General features: G+C 40.9%; 1 protein-coding gene across 20 annotated transcripts in view; it reads right to left on the bottom strand.

The window, feature by feature from the left end:
• The window catches only part of dmd (dystrophin), a 376,736-nt gene that overhangs the window by 33,165 nt on the left and 322,215 nt on the right, over positions 1-21,356 (bottom strand). For all 20 annotated transcript variants that reach the window (XM_078165601.1, XM_078165594.1, XM_078165599.1 and 17 more), the window contains 6 exons: positions 7,161-7,222; positions 6,896-6,970; positions 4,696-4,897; positions 4,530-4,615; positions 3,770-3,927; positions 966-1,132 (listed from right to left, as the gene is read on the bottom strand). In XM_078165601.1, the coding sequence (XP_078021727.1) occupies positions 966-1,132; positions 3,770-3,927; positions 4,530-4,615; positions 4,696-4,897; positions 6,896-6,970; positions 7,161-7,222 (750 nt within the window). The remainder of the gene's footprint in view (positions 1-965; positions 1,133-3,769; positions 3,928-4,529; positions 4,616-4,695; positions 4,898-6,895; positions 6,971-7,160; positions 7,223-21,356) is intronic.

The raw sequence follows: 21,356 nt of genomic DNA, 5'->3' as shown, positions 1-21,356 counted from the left end.
GCCATCTCTCTTTTTCATTTGTTCAAGTGTCTGTGCAACACATAAAAAATAAATATGGATACCTTGCTTCTTGTCTACTGCGCAAAATAAAGAAGAGCACTACAGGGACAAGAATGCTCACTCTTCTCTCAAAATGAAAAGCTTTTCTATATTATCTCCATGATAAAGAACAATGTCCTCTGACATTTATTGGAAACACTATGGTGAGATGCAAATATGTTTAACTCTTTAAAGTAAAGGGTTTCCCAGACAGAAAAAAGATACAGCTGACACAGATTTCCTCATGTGCTCTGTCGATGACCCCAAGATACTAAAATCAAAGGATGTGTATCATACTTGGGCTATAAGCTGCAATTTATAATAATAATCTGTTTCTTCTCAGATTACATTGATAACATAACTAATAAATAATGTTTTGAGAAGGAATAAGTTAAAATGTTGCTGTGATGGTTGTTTATTACAGTTGATCATTCAGCTGATAGTCCTTGTATATTAAATATGTTGGTGTGATGAGGGTTAAAATATATACATATAGATAGCTAATGGGCTGCTGATATATGCTATAGATTAAACATGGATAGATAAAAACATATTTTATCAAGTCTGGAAGCCAAGGGTCTCTATGTGCACTCAAATCCAGTTCAACCCTCCTGACAATGGAACCTTGAAGGTTCTGTACTGCACCACAAAAGAGCATAATTCTCATTTACGTTCATTTGGCCTTAACTGAAAATGAAATTAATTCTGTGTTTTATTGCCCACTATGTAATGAGATGAAGATTATAATGCTCTACGGCAAAATGGCTCCGATTTCTGCTCATTTCTTTTGATTAGACATTCAGATGTGCAGCTCATAAATTGGATTACATATGGAACATTCACCTATGAAGCCAAAGACAAAAAAAGTGAACTCTTTAAGGCACGTTTGTACTGTAAGATTAAAAGTGGTTGTGCTCCAGCTGTACCTGAATCCTATGATGGGACACTCCTTGCAGATGTTACACTTGGCCTGGTGCTTGGCGGTCTCGGCAGCAGCGACACGGTGCAGGACGGGTAACCACACCATGGACTGAGGTTCCAGGCGCATCCAGTCCAAGAACATGGCCGCTTCCAGCTCGGGTTTGTTGTTAGCCTGGGAAGAAGAACAAATTACAGTTGGCATTGTTTGCAAATATAACAATGAATGAATTAATTAATTCTTTCTGTCCCACATAACACAATCCTAGAGCACCATTTATAAATTAATCCGCCCCTTAAAATTGTCCAAAACAAATGCTGCAATGCAATTTCCTGATATTTGTAATGTTTGTTAGAAATCACTGAGCCTTTTATCATATCTCGTGCTCTAAATGAAAGAATCGGACGGAGACAACATATTGGCTTCATCCACCCAGAAGACGGACGCCGTGTTCAAGCCTCATAATAACTGAAAATGAAAGCAGATGCCTTCTGTTGGTGACAATGATTGAAATTAGCGCTGACAGACACAAGTGCTGGAACATAATTTATACATATTATGTCTGCAAAGATTTCTCAACTTCTAATGCCACTGAAAAAGTCTGTGATGCTTCAAGGTACAAACAATCAAGGAACCAGATTATTATAACCACAAAAACATGAAGGCTTGATGTTGACAGCTCACATATATCAATGCTTTTATTAGCGCTTCTGTCAATCATTGTGTATGCACAATGCCTTCAATGAAATCATCACAATAAAGCAGACATAGACAGGAGGCTCCACATTGCTGATTTTTATTCCCAGGGGACTACGATTCCAGAAATCACAATTTGATGCTTGCTACACCTGCCTAGCTCTCCGTTATTGCATACCACATGTGCAGTTAACGATGACAAGCATTGCAGATTTACCACTTGAAATTCTTAGTCATTTTCAAACCAATGGGTATGTGATTTCAGACAGAGCAAGACAAAAATAACTTATCATTTCTGGCTGAGATCATTTTTGTCACTGCAGATTTTACTGGCTGTAGCTAGCTAGCTTATTGAGATATTGATATCGAAACTCTCTACATTGTAAACTATCTTGTTTTTTGGACTGAGCACATACACTTGGTAGCAAAGGTTAACAGATCATGTACCTCACAAGATTGCGCCCCTGTCCCACACAGCCTGACATATAGAGCTAGCTAGTCCTAGTAAAAGTCTAGTTTCATAAGAAAGTTTGGAGTGTTGTTTTGTTCTAACATAGCCCTTTTTAGCCACTTAGCATACATATTCACATAAAACAGCATGTTCTCACTGTTAACATAACAAAAGAGAAAGTATTTAGGAAGATGATTGACCAATGTGTCTGTGAAAGTAACACTTTCTCAAGTAAGAAGTTTGGCTGGAGCTGCTGGAGTGTGAAATCTAATTCCAGTAAAGACAAAGCCGTTAACGTTAGCCGAAAGTGATATACAAAGATCCAGGAGCAGCTGCCTCCCACACAGTGTAGAACTGCTACACACTGGATATGTTAGTCAAACAGGGCTTTAACGGCTCTAACACAACACATAACCTCACAACTTGGTACTGAATTTAACTTTATTGTACCATCACTGATCCTGGTTCCAGTCTATAGTGTTCATTACAACATTAGTTATTTTTTGTTTCCAGAGAAAATCAAGTCATTTTGTCCTCTTGTCTCCCAAAATCTGTGACATTTCTTAACCATGCTTGCAAACTGCATGGCAACATCCGTAGAAACAGTGTAAGTAGAAATAATACAAGTTCTGGGTTTTATAGTAATCTGTCATTTGTGCAGGTGTTGTATTCAGGCTGCACACCACTTCAACATGTGTAGGAATCCAAAGCTTGACAGGCTTGGTCAGTCTTGGTTGTTTAATATGAGATTGGTTGATTGCTGTATGGGGAAGGGTTTTAGCAAACTGTCGTTTTCCTCAGTATTCCCTCTGTTGAACACATAACAATGGTTTTGCTTTCAGAATACATTTGAGGAAAAGAGCTAAATTCGGTGTCCAAAGCGGGGACTTTAAACATGAAAATGCTGGATCATCTTTTGGAGATTAGGGATAATCCAGTCAGACTGCAATTACTGGAATCCTTTGGAAAAAAAAATTATGTGAATGCTGGATTTGCTGCTTGTTTTGTGGCTCAAACGTTGATGCTGTCTGCTCCCAAACATCAAGAAACACAAAGGGAATGTTGGTCTAAAGAGCTGGTGACTTTCCTTTCCTCGCCTCTCGGTGCTGTCACACACTTTATCATTTAAGCGCCCATGCACAGATAGATATATGGTGTTCAATCTGTCCTGTTTGTGAGATTTTCCCATGTTTCCATTCCAGCAACATCTCTGCAGCTGTCATCATTTGTTTGATCCCGTACAGGCTGCCATTCACACAAAGGCACTCTGGCCCTGTTTCCTGGAGTCTGTTGTGCACTTGTTGTCCCTCTTGTTGTTATCATCCTTGTTTTTATCGATGTTCTGCCCTTTATTTTCTGTAAAGCTCTGTTTTTTCTGTTTTTCTATAAAGCAACATCCAGCTGCTTTCTATAAATAAACCTGATTTAGCCTGACATAAACAAACCTTCACACTTGGTGGGGCTGTGCTAATATGTAGCCTTCATCTGGAAGACCTCAGGCATCAGCGCAAATAGACATGTGGGCTATATCAGCATTTGACTGTCCTGTTGCTATAAATAGTGAGTACATTCATCATGACTGACCATAACTCTAAAAATTCATCTGCTAACTCAAAACAAAACGCTTAAAAAGAGGAGTTTGCGTGGGAGAGTGTGTCACGTACAAACTGGAAGCAGCTGCGGACGGAAGGCTCAATGTTGGAGCCGCCGAAGGAGGCGACCTCGCCAAGCTGTCGGGGGATCTGGATGGAGTCGTGGAGGAGGAGGCCTAGACGACGCTGGTCACAGAAACCTGTTGCGCTGGCAACCTGTCTGAACAAGACTGGAGGGTGGAGGGGGAAGGAGGAGAGTGAGGGGATTACAAAGGGAAAGATGATGGTTACAATATAACCACAGACACACCTCTACATGTTATCAGACAGGCCGGTTATAACTCAGTATTCTACCTGTTTATGCTTCTGTATCTCACCATTACAACATGATGTCACCATTAATTACTCGAGATACAGCAGGATTATGACTGGAAGAAAGTGAGATTGTTGCTGCTTGACAAAAAGCTTCAACAAACTATTGTTTTTATTACTCATTCTGCACTGTTTGTCCTGAAAAAAACTACACCAACTGGCTGCATATTTGTGGTGCTGTGTGTTTGCGTCCTGCTGCTCTGCAATATCCAGACAACAATATGAATATGATCTGCTGGAGAAGCCAATTCATTCGTAGAGCCATTGCTCTCATGCTCCACTGTGATTGGCTCAACTGTGTCAGAGCGATGACAGCAGTGATGTTGGGTTTTTTCTGCACAGAGAATTATGAGACCCCGACTCCCTCATATTTCATCCCACACGTGTGAAAACACGGCGGGTGACTGGCTGAAAGTGTATTTAACAATCACTACACCCCCTGTGTGTGTGCATTACTTACATCTGTATTTATCCTCCAGGTGAGCCTTGCAGAGTGAGATGATTCCAGTTTTGAATGACAGAGTCCGGATCTTTCCGGTGCGACCACTACGACCAACAAAACAACATGTCAGAGTATGTTAAATCTCACTGAAATACTGGAAACTCAGCGCGCGCGCTGCACATACGTGTCATAGACGTTGAGCAGCCAGTTGAGGCACATGTCCACACACAGCGGGACGTTGACCAGGTGAGAGTGGCTCTGCTCCAGCCGCTGGTACAGGCTGGTCAGACAGGTGACCAGCTGGGAGATGTCCAGCAGCTGCTCGTTCTGCTTCAGTCCGTGCTGATCGAACACCTCGCACGCCATCGGCATGCTCAACAGGTCCACTGCAGATGGAGAGAGCGGAGGACTGTTAGTTAGCAGACACACACACACACACACACACACACACACACACACACACACACACACACAGCTGAGAGTGTCCTACTGCTGAGCTCACACTGTCCTTCAACCGGACCTGCTGGGTTCAAATTCTCTGTGTTTAAAGTGTCCCTGAGCTTAATGCTGCTCAAGGACAGTGACGTTACTCCAGGGATCAATAAAGTATGACATTATTCATCTTTAGCTGCCTTTCCAAACACTTTAGGTACAGTACCCTTTCAATGTATGGAACCCATATGGACATATACCTTAACCTGAGATCTGAGTCCTGACAAATCAACAGACTGCAGTGTTTCTAGCTCCACCTTTTAGTATAGTGTCAGTGTCCTAGGTACCTCAACTGATGGGTAAAAAAAACAAGATGAAAAAGTGTGGTGCGATTGGTACCATGCACAACTTTTGACAAACACATAAATAACCATTCTTATGAGTAATGAACTGAAGTGAGCCAGACTGCTTGATGGAAACAAGGCTTTAATCATTCATGAAGTCCACTAAAGGACGGGCAGACAGGGGAGAGCCCAAACACTCCTTAAATTATCCTGGCATGGTCAGTGGACAGTGATGGAAGTGACGGGATGAAGGCTGCAAACTGAACTACAACTTCAAAAAAAAATATTTTGGATCATTTTACAGACAAGAGCTGTGATCAAAACCCGCCAGTGTTAACTCTCAGACGCTGTCTTGCAAGTTTGCCGTCTTTGTGAATTTTGTAGCTCATAAAACTGTTAAGTCTTGTTTTTGGCACAGCTGGCCTTTTTCTCTTCCAAGAACACACAACATGGTGGACAGCAGGAGAGAAGCAAACTGAATCAATACTGATGAATCCGGGATCTCATTTCAATTTATAATTCAAACTCCAAGTCAGACTTGAAAGATATTAAAATATTGTAAAATTCTAAAATCTAGATATGATGCCATGTTCACTGTAGGGTAGGCCACCTGGGTTGCATTCAAATGAATTACAGCCAATTACACATTAGTTTGAATTTGTTGAAGCTTGACCTTTTGAAAATGTTGCAGTTTGGGGGTTGCTTGCTTACTGTTTCCTGGCCTTTGTGTCCTTGTGTATCTAAATTCAAAAGTTTTTGCTGGTCTGTGAATGCAGCACAGGCAGAATTTTTTTTTCCCCTCAGCAGCAAGTTTTGAGTCGTGGGGTGGATAACTGATTTGTCGATTCGATCAGGCCTGATCAGATCAGACTGATGGATGAGAGAAGCAGTAATTTTAAGGCAAAGGAATCTAAATAATCCATAAAAAGGTGGAAAGTGAGCTAGATTAACCCGGTAAAGTAAAAAGAAAAAGAAGAAGAAACAGAGAGTATTATTATGAAGATGGAACGGCCCATCCAGTGTGCTGCTGGGAATAATGTGAGCAAAGGGTTAAGGAAACGAAAATTTCACCACCGTGCTTCCGTCACCAGCGTTAATCACAAAACCTGTTCATTTTTATTTTTAGAAAAATACCTTCACATAAATAGTACTTCTGTGCTATACAGTTGCAGCCCACTATACACCTTAAAACATATCACACACTGAACAGCGTGTAGGCGGCTCACACTCTCCGGCTTCACCAGCGAGAGGGATGAGTAAACACACATATGGATACACACACATGCAGACTGATGGCAGAGCAGAGACACAAAGAAAAGTGAGTGAGAAGAAAAAGAGGAGGAGGAAAGAAGAATACACAAAGGAGGAAGTGAAGAGGAGACGATGGAGAAGAAGAATGCTGCAGCAAATGAGGTGAATTAAGAAAAAGAGTGAGACAGAGAGATGTAAGAAAAGAAAGAACAAAGGAGGAGTGTAGGAGGGCTGGAACACAATGAGAGGAACCCTCGTGACGAGAGAGGAGTGTACTTCACGCAAGAGACGGGAACCCTATATGAGACACACGTTGAGGAGAGGTATGTAAACTATATATAGGCTGAGGGTACTTACAGCAGAGAGCCTTCTGAAGGCGTCTGAGCTTCATGGCTGTTCGATAGGCTGAGAATCGAACATTGTTCAGGTCGGCTAAAGGAAGAGAAACAAGAACGGAGATGAAACAGAGTTAGAGGTGAAGAAAAGGGAGATGGTGGACTTAAAGTTAACAGCGTCATAATTTCTACATTTCATCCTGTCATTCATGAAGTGATACCGCTTCTTAAATCACAGTCAAGCAGTTCAGGGATTCATGACAACACATGACTTTTCAATATCTTACCCAGAGACTGGTAGAGCTCAGCCATCTTAGGATGATCCCAGCATGTCGTCTGGGTCTGGTGGCTGGAAAGGGACAAAAAGAGACAGAATGGTCAGATGCCAAGTTGATCAAACAGTCATTCACCAAAGGCTAAGGCTCAACTAAATGGTCATGAAAACATTACACTAAGCTAAATGCTAGCACTAGCCCTTCAATGCAATATGTTGATGTTCAGCAGGTTTCAGGTTTACCACGTTAACCATCTTAGTTTAGCATATTAGCATGCTAATTCACACTTAACACAAATGATGCATTCCATTTCCACTGGGAAGTTGGAATTTCAAGTTTCCAGTCGAAAATTTCAACTGGACAGCCTTCTGAAATCAGATTTCTGACTCTGAAAGTCAAAGGAACTTCACCAAAGCCATCCCATAATGGCTGCTCTGTGCATCAACAGTAGTGAAAGCTGTAGTAATATACTGTTAATTATCTCTTCTGTCTTATTTCTGTCTTATTAAAATGTTGCTAGAGTACTGGATGTGCAAAATACAGCATGGTACGCTCATATCAACTGATATTGCTAACAACATCTTGGTTTTCAAACTTGTTGTACTGGAACGCAATTCAGGTGTGATGTTATGTCAAGCTCGGACTTCCAAGGTAAATGAAACACAACAAAAGAACAGATGAGGCTAGTGATAATGTCATATGCTTTGCAGGTATTTGGTTATAAATCAAAGTGTTGGACAAATGAAAATCTTGACCTGATGATAGTGCTACAGGAAAGGTTTAGGTATAACCACGTTATTACAATTCATCCTGAGGGGGGCATGACTATCTGAACCAAATACAATACATCTAATAGTTGACACTGACATTTCCAGGGACCATTAACGTTCCCCTACCCCCCGCTGTTACAACATCTACACCCTTGCTCCACAGTGACTCACATACCTCTGTCATCGTGTATTTATATTTTGATACCATCATTCCCTTTTTAGCCTCTCAATGTAAGGTCTTCTGCTTTCCTATAGTGTGTTACTCTGGATAGGACCATCAGCTATACACACAAAATGTAAATTAAACACACTTAAACCAACTAAACTGATGGAAATCCCTCTATAAGAATGACTAGTTTCATGTCAAACATTTGATACAAATGTTTCACAAGGAAACTAGAATAAAATGTCCATACAAGAGCATTTGATTAATCTTTGATGAGATTTTTGAGATGCTAAAAAGATTTTTAATGATGTTTTAATGTTTGTCAGCTTAAAACATAAAAAGTGGCTCTTTTTTCTGAGGAGATATCATAATAGTTGCTCTGCCAATAGCTTTAAAGTCCGATTAAACCAAACTAAATGCCGCCATCAGAACAAAGTTATTAAAACACAACTCAGAGTTTCTTCACATACAGATGACTTAAAATAAATCTGAACACTGGTTTTGTACAGTTGACATATAAAACCCTCTGAATAAGTAAATATTTAGACAGATGCCTTTCAAACTGCGTCGTAATGCCAAATGACTATGCCTTCCTAAAAACCCAAAAGGAGATGGAAGGTCCTTTTGGGTAAAACTGAAATGAATCTCAGTCTCTGATGAATTAGATCAGCTTCCCCAAAATCCAACACTATGACATTAATCCTGTTGTTTGTGTGTTTCTCCTCTCCATCTCCTAATCTTAGTAAATAACAACCCACTGTGGCACAAACCCATACAGGCTCCATCCTCCCTGCATCACACAAGTGTGATAGAGGAAGAAAGAAAAGAGGCAGAGGGAGGAAGAGAGATAGATGGCTGCTGTGTCATTCTCCCCTCACACATTCTCTCCTCGTGACTGCTGCTCACCACTCACAGGAGACTTGGCTGTGTATTTGTGTGTGTGTTGGAGAGAAACAGATCGAGTGAAAAGGGAATCTGTGTGTGTGAGATTTACGCCCTCAGAACTGCAATGAGGGACGTGCATTTTCTCATGGAACTGAATATGAATGATAATGATGATACTTAACCCATCCTGTTATTCCAGCTCCTACTGTCCTGCACGCTCTGTGTCAACCCTGTATTGTGCGTCTGCCTACCCATGGGTTACAACTAATAAGCCAAGTTAACCCGTCACACAGTAATATGAATGAGGCCGTCAGAGGCTTAAAGAATTCAGAAGATGACACATCCAAGAAATTGACAAAAATAAATTGTCTTCATCAAAACATGGCTGGATTAAGCAGCTCCAGGGGCCCCTATCAATCCCCAGCTCCTCCTACTCTCTATGCATTGTGTACAGTTTCCTATGCTGTATTATTACCTTGCCAAACATTAATTTAGAAATGTGAAACACACATGCAAAATTTAAGTAGTGGAGGTCTTGTATGGATGCAGAAAAAGGCCATAAAAATATGAATGTTTATATACAACTGGATTCCATACTGTGGAACGTATACACTACTGAATACTCAATGTTATAATATAAATACCACAGCATGAAATTTTTCGCTTTGAAGTCTCTTGGATTCCTCAGAGGTTGTTTCAAATATTACAATGTCTAAACAGAATTGATGCCTCGCAGTTGTATGCCTCTGCCCACCTGTCAAGTTGCAGTTACAGTTTGTATCCATATTTGTCCAGAGCCATATGTAGCCATGACAGCTGACAATGCTTCAAATCTGGATGTTGCTGCAAAGAAGCCACAAATTCTAAAACATAGATGCCTCACACATATCTTCACCTGGCAGCACAGAAGATCTATACACTCAGCACAGCTCAAAGATTAGTGTCATCAATTCAGTATGTGACTGAATGTCTCCCCTTCTGTGTTGAAGGTATGGTGTTGACTAATAGACAGCAAACATTATGGTGTCATGGTGAAGTTGACCTTTGATCTTGTGGATATAAAACATCATAACTTCATCATTTTATCTCAGTAGACATCTGTGTGAAATTATGTCATGGTTAGGGAATGAATTCTTGAGTTATGGGTGAAAACATGTTTTGTCCTTTGACCGTTTGTGCCAAATTTGAGGAAATTCCATCAAGGTCTTCCTGAGAAATCCCCTTTATGAGAATGGGACAGATGGACAACCTAAAAAACATAATGCCTCCAGTAGGGGTGGGAAAAAAAGAAAACTGATACAGCATAGTATAACATTTTTGTGTGGTAATATCATATCACCACACAGTAGCCCCTTTTACACTGCCAGATTTTCTGCAAATGTTGGGCCATTTTGCCAGCAAGCTGCGAGCGTTTAGACATTGAGAGCCGGATTGACGAGTTGATCCGAGATGCCCAATTTTCCGCCTCGTAGGGTAGACATATTGGCGGAACCTTTTTGGTTTAAACAGACAGAGGCGGCCTTCCGCCGTGGGAGGGGCTGTTGAAGACTTGTGGGAGGAGCTGTTGATGACGCCGCTTGTGCGACCCATTGGCGGTGGATAAACAGGAAACAGCTGCTAGCAGGAATTAGCGAACAGCTAGTACTAGTAGCAAGAGGGAAACGCAAACCTGACAGACACTGTAAAGATGAGCAACTGGGAAGACAAAGAATTGCGTACCCTCCTTGTCCTCGCAAATGAAGAGGCCATTAACCAGCAGATGATGAGGACGGTGAAGGACGGGCCAACTTATGAGAGGATTGCCAAAGGACTGACCAGCTGCGGCTTCCCTCGAAGTACATCATTGTTTACGTCACACGCTGAGCTACACTTTGGTTACTTGCTCAAAAGGCGCATTCTGTATAAACAAAAGTAGGCAGGTGGCATTTTGCTGCACTCCTCAATTTTGTTTTTATACTGCCAATGCTGAAAGAAGACTGATTGGGCTTTCCTGCAAATTTGCACAATTCCTGTCAAAAAAGGGCTCGTGCCGAGTATTAATTTTTTATTCAAATACAAATTAAACTTTAGGTAGCCTACTAAAATAATATAATCAATTGCATTTACAGTCCCCAAGACACATTTTAATTCAGCCAAAAAAATGGCTGACATTAAATGAACAGACTGAAAACTTTATCTTAGATAAAACAGATGTTGACAAAACTTCCCTTTAGGGACTTAATTTACATTTGAAAAAAAGGTAATAAATCGCAATATGTTTTGTCGCAATATTGAGCATATTGCAACATTTTTTTAAATTGCAATAATATTGTATTGTGACTTAAGTATCGTTATAATATTGTGGATCCTCTGGTGACACCCACCCCTAGCCTCCAGCCATGGCTGTTGCCAGTGCAGAGGCGTAAAAACATTCAAGTACCCCAAATTAAATGAGTCATTTTTTGGATCTAAAACATGAACATCCTGCCAGTGATCTGCAGTCGAGTCAGGTCACATTCTGTCAGACCAAGAAAGAGAGGTCTTTTTAACAACCGGAAATCCATCTCTCTCAACGTATATATCCAAATTAGCGAACTTGAAATTACTTCAAACAACATAAACTCAGATAAATGGTTTCAATGGTGAAATTTTAGTGGGATTCAAGTGTCAACTTACTTAGTAGTGGTTAAATTTCACAGTTAAGTATTTGAGAATAGATATAAATCATTTGGTATATCTTTGCTTCCATACTGTGCTCACATATTAGCATTACATTCAGTTAGTGTCTTTATCATAACCTGTTAAAAGGTATACCATGAAAAATTGATGGTAAAGGTTTGAAAACACACTCATGTGACAATGCGAGTAAAAGCCAACCCCAGATTCACTCTTATTTGACATTTCACCTGCTGTTTACAGCCTAGCACCTGGACCTTTTCATAAAGCCCTGACCACACCTGAGCACTGCAGGGTACACGCCCATGAACATCTCAAACACAGAAAATAAGAGTACAGGCAAAAGGCAGAGTCTCTGCAGAAAAATACACCATCACACACTGATTGAGAGGAATTAATATTGCACGACGTTCGACATGGAAACTCATACAGGTACAGAAGCTCTTGAATTAAGATGATATTTTATTGCTGCTTATTTATTGCTTTATTACCTTAAATATGGTGTCAGTATTTGCAGTCATACAAAAGCCAACTCTCTCCATATGTCCTCCTGACGTTTGCTGTTTAATCCCAGATGAATTCATAGCATCTTTAAAACACCCACTTTGAATTGAAATGCCATCTAGGAAACATTAACTCTGCTTACATTAAATGGCAGCAAAAACTAATTGTGTTACTGTAAAGCAAAGAGCTGATTTTCCTGGTCATTAGTTCCACTTAGCTGCTGTTGCAACAATTATGGTACTAACATGATAAGAAAGTCTGGACGGCTAATTCCAGCTGCATTAATAACAAAGTGTCTCCATTCGAGCGAGAAAAGAGAAGTTCTGTGCCACGATAAATACAAGTGTGAAGTGTCAGATCGACGCTGCTGTAAATGTGATGGTAATGCGCCAGCTGCCTGTTTACATAAAGCTAATGGAAGCCACATGTCTTAGCAGCGAGGCAATTAAGGTTTTTTGTTCAGAGCACATCAAATATTTGAAAAGTCCTTCACAGGAGACGGAGAACAGTGGAGTCTCAAGAAATGGTTTCCAGGGCCTTCCACTTTATACATCAGATGGTTAATAAATAGACAGTTGTCTCTCTGCTATCCTGTAAATGAAAGTGGCTTCTTAATAAAGTGTGTGTGTCAATCAATGTGTCTGTGACACTTTCGCCATTAAGTTGAGTATTGGACAGTTGAATGTCTATTCAGTGCCAGTTAGAATGAAATATTTAGCCATTTCATTGCTGATGTGAAGGTGAAAATGAGACAAGAGCTGGAGGTGAAGAAAGAATTTAAAAATATTCTTAGTCTTCTGTGAGACCACACATATTTCCCCAGTACAGGTGTGTGTGATCAGACTCACATACATGTGGATAGTAGGTGTGCAAAGTGGTGGGTGTGAGTGGGAGTTGTGGGTCAGTGAAAAAAAAAGCGTTCCTTCACAGACAAAGTGCTGTTTTCTGCTTTATAATTCTGTCCTGAGACAGGCTGGTACACACTGTAGCCCTTCCCAGCTTGTTATAAGCACACGTCGAGTTGGTCACACACAAGCGCACCTGCAGTTAACCTTTGTCTGAAAAGCAGACAAATAATAATCCATATGCTGTGTTTTTTCTCTGCATTGCCCTTGTTTTTCTCTCTACTGCCTTTCTCCCACACTCCCACTCCAGATAATGAGGAGAGGGGTCCCATGGTGAAGAGCTACTTAAAAATCCTCTAAGCTCAGAGTCTGTGCAAACAGTAGCTCAGTCACTCAGCTCGTCATCGGTGTGCCGCTTCGAGCCACTCGGACAAATGCTTCTAATAACTGTGCAGAATCAAACATGCAGCGATGCAGGGTTCTAACTGGCTGAATCCGCTGGGAAAATCTGACAAGACACCCTTGAGCAAGACAGGTAACTTGCAGCTGTTTACATCAGCTGCTCAGAAGCAAATAAACAGCAATGAGGAGCACTTCTATTTCCATACAAAGCTGAAGTGATCTAAGTTGCCAATTCTCACCCTGGGGTCAGGAACCAATTGATGAGTCACAGAACAATACATCTTCCTGTGAAAGGAGAAGTTGTTTTATTGAACCTGGTGTCCTGCTGGACAAGAAAACAATATACTGTAAAACAAAGCATTGACACAACATTTAATTCGTACTTGATTTTTTACTTGGCTGTCATCTTCCTTTTGTGGGGATTTTTATCATATTGGCCACAGGGACTGGACCTTTTCAAACAATCTGCTGCTAAGAGCAGCATTGGAGTCAAGACCACCTAAACCAAGATCAATTCATGACCAAGAACAGAGTGTATTGAGACCAAGACAAGACCAAGACTTTGAGGGGTTGAGACCAAGTCAAGTACAAGACCAGACCAGTGAGAGTCCAACACTTCAGAACACACAATAAAATGTGGAACATGCGAACCATAGGTGCTTCTCAAGTTGTTCCAAAAGATCTACAAATCCATAAAAACACCCAAAGAAAACAAATGAAGATCCCTCCTTATTCACCAATTTTATTGCCATACTGTGTGTGCATGTGCATATATAAGTGTACAATACTAAAAACTAAATACAAACACTAAGGAGCTGAAATCAACTAAAGCATCTTTATTCAACACTTGATATCCCTGCATGGTCTTGACTGGTCTTGGAATAAAATCTTAAGTCCTCTTTGTCTGAGAACGAAATACGACAGAGTAAAAATGTGGCTGAGTCCAAGACGAGACTGACATCTTCAAAAAATGTTCTTGAGACCAACCGAACCCCAGTACTTAGATTAGATTCGTTTTGGATTTTTCCAAATTACAGAAGAGAGTAAGACGTTTTTGAAGCCTTTGGGGTAACTTTTATGTAACAATTCCAATTGCCTGTTAATTTAATGTATATATACTCCACAATATCTATACAGCAGATTCACAGGTACATTATTTTTGTCAAGTTCTCAAAGAATATCTGAGGGCAATCTGTTATGTTTATGCTGACATTTAAAACTACAACACTTCATTTGTTGCAGTTGTGTTCTTGAAATAATTTTCAGTGTTTTGTCATATCATGGAGAATGTCATTATTGCAAAAATACCTTGACATATTGTGATATTATTTTAGGGCCAAATTGCCTACCCCTATTTACAAATGTGGCAACATATAAAGGGAATTAGGTGCAAATTTCTTCACTGGGCGATTAAAGTGTCTGTCAGAACACAAAGTTCCAATGTTGGGAAACAAACATGGACAATAAAAAAAGCTCGGCTGTGAAGACCTTACAGCTCTTGGGCATGTTCTTTCGTTTCAGCTCATATAAGTCCGTATTTGTTGCATTCTGGAGCAAGATGATGACAGAGGGCTGCCGATAAAGGCTCCCTTGATTTATAGCAGGGAGTCTCCCCTACGGGTGCAGCTGTGTGTTTGATAGCTATGGGAAAGTTACGCTGGAGTTGACACTTATTCAGCTTTTCTAATTAGATAACAGACATAAAAACGTTTGGATGAAAAGTGTCATAAGAGTAGCGTGGGTCCTTTCAGGAAAATCTCAGTGTGTGAAACAGTGTTTCAGCAAACTATCTAAAGGTTTATTGACACTCTTTTGCAGACGATTGCATCATTTCAATGAGCAGCCACTGAAATTAACAACATGGACTTAGGTCTGGTTGCAGAGCCAAACACAACAGCACCGCTGTGTGGCATGAAATAAACAGCAGAAGACAAACTGTTAATTGCAATTATTTGGTTGACAATTTGTATGACGATTAATCATAAACTGAAATATCATGATCGTGACAGCCCTAGGAAGAGGAGGATACCGCACAGTTACACACACACACACACACACGCCAAAACACCTGACAAACACATTGTTCCAATATGTCTACATCATCCAGAACTGCAGTCCAACCACTTCCCACTAGATGCCCCATTGGGATTAATGAACAAAAAAAACAACATGAGAGAACAATCATGTATCAGTGGTGGCCTGCAGGAACTAAGCATCTCTCGTTTTGACTCTTTTTTTATGCTCTTTGAAAGCCGATACTGTCTCCCTTGGAAATGTATCATGGCCCCGGGACAAGCCAAAGTGTTGATAATGCATCGTAAACTGTCAAAAGATAAACTACTGCACACTGAGCATCTCCGGCGGAACAGTCAGGGATTCGCTGCCTTGCTCGAGGGCGATCTGATTGAAGTTGATGAGGGAGGGGGAGAGCATTCAACATTCACATCCCCCACCCACCATATCCCAGTGCGAACAGGGATAGAAACCAGTGGAAACAGTGATGGTTCATCTTAATGAGATGAAACAGCGAGAAAAAACACAAGAAACTGAAATAGAGATCAAAGAAAAGTCTTGTTTTTCACAATACATACTGTAAATGACCTACATGTTCTACAACTCCTTCGATATTTGAGGAGCAGGCCTACAACATGCTCACAATTACAATACTGACTGTCAGACAGACTGATGAAAAGCAGGAGTCATGCTTATCATCTTGATTTAGTGTGTTAGCATTGCTAACATGTGTGAAATAGTATATATTTCAGTCTGGACCAAAGTGGTGGAAGGACTGTCTGACAGACATTACACATTCTGCAACAGCAGAAGGTGATCCAAATTAAAATAAAGTTGGTTTGAAGCATCTATTAAGAAACACTGAAAGCTACTGACAAAAATTAAAACATCCCCTTTTGGCCACTTTGCATGCACTTTTGAGACAGTTCCAAACTTCAGCTGGTCCGTTTAACTGTCAAATCACTAGAGCTGCATTTGATAACTTTAAGGTATCCTGCCAAATAACCCAGTATCAAGCAGTATCAAAACTTCTCCAGTCAAAATGATACCTGCATTTGATCCTTTTTGTACCCAGAACTAGGAAAAAACGACATGTGTAAGGTTTTGCTTGCAGCCTATTCGATTGCTGAGATGCCACCAAAATGGTTGACAGTATGGGCAATATCTTAATGTCAGCACTTTCAAAATGTATTTATGCTAAAGAAAATGGATCGGGAGGAGTGGTGGTGGCATTTTATGTAAGTGCCAGGCTTCAATAGCTGATCATAAGATCAGAATAATAATACTAATATATATAATAATACTAATATATATACTAAATAAGGAACATCGTCCGGCTTTATACTGAATTGCGCAACAGGTAAACGGAGGATGAACCTCTCTGAATGTCTATTTCTATTTCACCTACATGTTTTTAGCCTACAGCGGTGATACTCAACTTACAGCCCGCCGGCAAAATCTGGCCCTCAACAGGGTGCTGGGTGACCCCCAACCATTTTCTCACTCAGAATGAAAATAAATTAATTCATGCTGGGAGTACTCTGATTGTAAATAAGGTGCCAGAGCGCATAGAACAGCGTCAAAATAGAGCTTGTTTAATGAAAAAGTGCCATGGGAGGATCCCCTGGACCACCTAACAGAGTTTCAGACTAAGCCTCTAATATCCTTAAATTCCTAGAAACGCCCTTGCACACACCTGACCTGTGCGGCCCCTGGCCTCCTGTCATTTTGCGAAAGCGGCCACCAGGCAAAGTAAATGGAGTATCCCTGACCTGCAGTCTATTTTTTTTTAAATCTGGGCAAATCTGCTGCTTTGGCTGCTCCTGCTCACACTGCACACACGACAATCACTCGATTACTAATTATACTGTAAAAGAAGTTTTAATCTGATCATACTGTTTCTCAAGGCCTGCTTTTGTCCAGGAAATATAAAGTGCAACAAAACTTAGGGTTGGATTGAACTGCAGTTACTCTTTGACAGACAGTTACGCACACGTGCCGTCACACAATGACACATCCACACACGTGTGAACACACAATACTACATATTGCAGTTAAAAGGCAGCTGAATAGCCTATTGCGGCGGTGACAGATAGGTATTTTAAATAATGGATCCATACAGAGACACCAGTGTCACTTTCTCACTGCAGTCAATTATGGCTCTTGGATGAATGATTAAAGGTGGTTTATGGTCTACGGCGATGTTTTCCTGTGCCTATCAGCAAGAGTGAGCCCTGACAGAATGTCTCCTGCACACCAGGCATCTGAATGATCTCAAACAATGGCCTTCAGGGATGTAATGTGAGCAAGAGAAAAAGCGGGCTAAAAGGCATAAAAGCCATATTCATCAGCTGGATATTAGAGGAAGCTGTTTGTGAAAGAGAACCTAAAAGTACAGCCAAAACCTGAGGGATCACACAGAGCTGAAAGATAACTGTTATTATGTTTCTTGTGATAATGTATCATAATGATGAGTTACGATTTTAGACCCATGATTAGTTCTGCATCTTAATTAAACATCATGAGATTTTCCATGGATAATTCTGGTGTTCATATTTATTTTAGTTATTGTAAGCAAATTCGATAAGAAGACCATTATCCTGTTGAAATACTTTGTGATCTATCTGTATTGTCTTTGGCTATCAGTCTCAAGCTCAATGGTTCCTAGTGAAGATGTAAATCTTTTAAAAACAACTACAACTACATAGTATTTTTTTTTTTCATTGAAAGGGCAAAATTATAACCTAAAACTGCTGGACACTGTAGTCTCTAATGAATACTGGGGTAAATAGTGCATTTCATGGGGTCTATTTTCAGATTGACTGGTATCAAGATGGTGTACGGAGGAATTTCTGTGAGTTTCACAGAGTTCAAGGGGACGTCTTCAAGTTATTTGTTTTTGCCAAGAGTCCAAAGTGTCCGTCCATCAACGATATACTGCTTATCCAATTCAATGAATCCCAGCTGACATTGGCCAAGAGGGGGGATATATGTAGAGACAGACAACCTTTTACGCTCACAATCACATCTATGTGCAATTTACAGTCACCAATCAATGTGCACGTCTTTGGACTGTGGGAGGAAGCTGGAGAACCCAGAAAAAAAAACCCAGAACCCGCTTACTGTAAGACGACAGTGCTAACCACTGTGCCACAATCTTAGAATCCATGGGCTATTGGTCTGACAATGATATAGCCTCTGTAGGGAACAGCCAATATTTTGGGGGTTCCAGTGAAGCCAGCAGATATTTGTGCCAAGACTTTTTTGTGCACCTGTCAGTTTGGCAAATCGCTATAAGCAGATATCTGCTCATGAAAGCAGATACATTATTTTCCCAAGCTAATAGAAAGCTAAATCGTCATCAGCCCCTTTTGCTCCTCATAAGAGCTGTTTGCATGCCGCTCGAATGTGGTTAGTCAATACTACTCAGACCACAAATGGACTATGAACGAAAACCAGAGTGCATCCCATACCCATAGTACTTTGTACATGTCATGAAATATGTCTGGGGGGGGTCTTTAATCTCTGGTAATTGATTAATCAATTTGAACTAAATGCTTGTAGGTATTGGTGTGTTGATAAGGCAAAATAAGCAATTTGATGACATCACTTTGGGTTTAAGGAAATTGTGAGTTCACTTATTTTTAGTGATCTGTGATCACCACAACCATTGGGGGGGGGGGTAGTAAACTACAATTAAAATTACAATAGGTTAGACCCAACACAGATAAATGTCTGCAGTATGAACTGAAGGCATACTAGTTAAAGTGGCTTTGTCACAAGTGTCATTTATATATTAACAGCTGCATGCACAGAAAAAGAAGAGGGGGCTGCCCACCCTAAACCTCATGTAATACAAAAACCATACAGTCCTCATACTGCAGTGGTTCAACAAAGAGATGACTGAACCCAAATGGAAGAAATTCATTTCTCACACATTTTACTTTGTGACCTTTGGCGAATCTTTTGTTTTCACAGCCACCGCTCGCTGTAATAATCAATGTGAAATTGCATGAAAGGCTGGGGAAAAAAATCTTTTGATGCTTTTTGCTTCAGGAGGTTGAAACCACTGGTAAATATACGTGATTATAGATATCACTCGGAACAACTGTTCCCTCGTGGAACAGCTCATTGACGATTTTATCAGCCCTCTTAAAAACACTGAAATCTGTCATCGGCATCATCGTCACCACAATCAGATCTGTGTGCAGGCTGAGTGCAGATTATCTCCCCAGCAACACTAAATGCTTCATTAGTTTGACGCTCTACTCACAAAAAGTAATTTTTCATCATTTTAAAATACAACCTGAGGCCTTCAGAAGGAAGAAAATTACTTTGAATATGAGTAGATTCATGCTGATAACCGATTCTGCACAGAAGCAACTTTTGTACATGAAGTATGGGATGAACTTTTCCTGCAGTAATGGTGACTCTGGCTGGCTCACACGTCTGACAGCTCCCCCACAAAGTCTGGAAAAAGGGAAACAGAAGCAGCTCTTTTTTTTGTTCTCTAGTGGCGGACATTCATATTAGACATTTTGGGCTGTGAGCTGAAAGGTTTTGGCAGGCTAATTATCCCCTGAGGACTAAGGAAGATGGTTATTAAGTATCATCTTTAAACTTTTCTGACAGCTTCTGGTTTCTCTCTCAAAACCAGTCTGATCTGAAGTCATTCCAACTAAGTGAACACATTAATGCCAGAGTTATCTGTTCTCACATGCTGATTCAGAAACCAACATCTTCTTGATGCTGCAGTCATCCAAGATCATGTATTATAAGTCATTCAAACATGATACCCGAACATAAAAGGCATGCAGCTTGAATGTGGTCAACTTTATTCCATCACTACCTATCAACGCAGAAATTCACCCCCTGAAAACAAAGATCAGGCTGAACTAGAGCTTGTGGTTGATAATCATCGGCACCAAATACAAAGACAGCACACACATGAGCCATAACAATCATGCCCAAGCACGTCAGCACCACTATCCAGCAACTGGGATTGAATCTATGTGTGTGTTGAGGCTTTTTATCCATCAGCTGTATTTAATCAGTGCACACACACACACACACACACACACACACACACACACACACACACACACACACACACACACACACACCTGCAATCACATTGGTGCCAAAAATCTGCACCAGCCAGCCCGTATCCCCTGCTCTCATTTAACCAACTCCTGAAGTGCACACACACACACACACACACACACACACACATATACATAGAGGTCCATGTCATATCAGTGCAGGACAACCCCATCCCACTTCACAGTGGATCTGCAAATGATCTGAACCGTGGATGAACACCACACATGAACCTAAAAACCCCGCTGTTTGCGCTGAAAAATGAGGCCTGGCGATATTTTTCCAGCCGAAAATAGACCAACGCAGCACATCAAAATCGCCGTGCACGGTGCGCACACCTCCGCACGCACACACCGTGCAAAAACGCACTGATCCAGACACGGGCTGCTTTGCTGGCACGGGGGTGATTGTGTTTGCACCTCTGTGTGTGACTGGTTTGTGACTGTGAAGGAATGCAACACAGTGATACATTGCTGCTTTGCTCGGCGGGGCTCTTTTCTCATGCAAAAACTCAGCCAACGCACCACACACTCACACAAATCGTTGTCGGGCCAAATTCAAACACATACGGGCAAATAAACGCAGGCAGCACAGAGCTCCGTTTGCAGCCTGTTTGCTTTAAAGCATTCAATGCCCTTCTTATTCCAACATGGCAGCAACTAGCCAGTGAAACAGTGCATTGGGAGGCTTTACAATTAGGAAATGCACGGTTCGGGTATCCGGAGGGGACAGCGGGTCCAAGAGCCTCACTGGCCGCACACCTCGCCTGATTCCCCGGTAACAATCACAATCAGCAGCCGTTGTGAAGAAAGCGGCTGGCTGGGTTTAATGGCTACCATATAGGACAGTTTTCCTCCCTTTTCATGGA

Source organism: Epinephelus lanceolatus, chromosome 24 (assembly GCF_041903045.1).
Source record: "Epinephelus lanceolatus isolate andai-2023 chromosome 24, ASM4190304v1, whole genome shotgun sequence".
In the NCBI taxonomy this organism is placed as follows: domain Eukaryota; kingdom Metazoa; phylum Chordata; class Actinopteri; order Perciformes; family Serranidae; genus Epinephelus; species Epinephelus lanceolatus.
The sequence above is the reverse complement of the archived record's forward strand: the minus strand, read 5'-3'. Positions and strand labels throughout refer to the sequence as shown.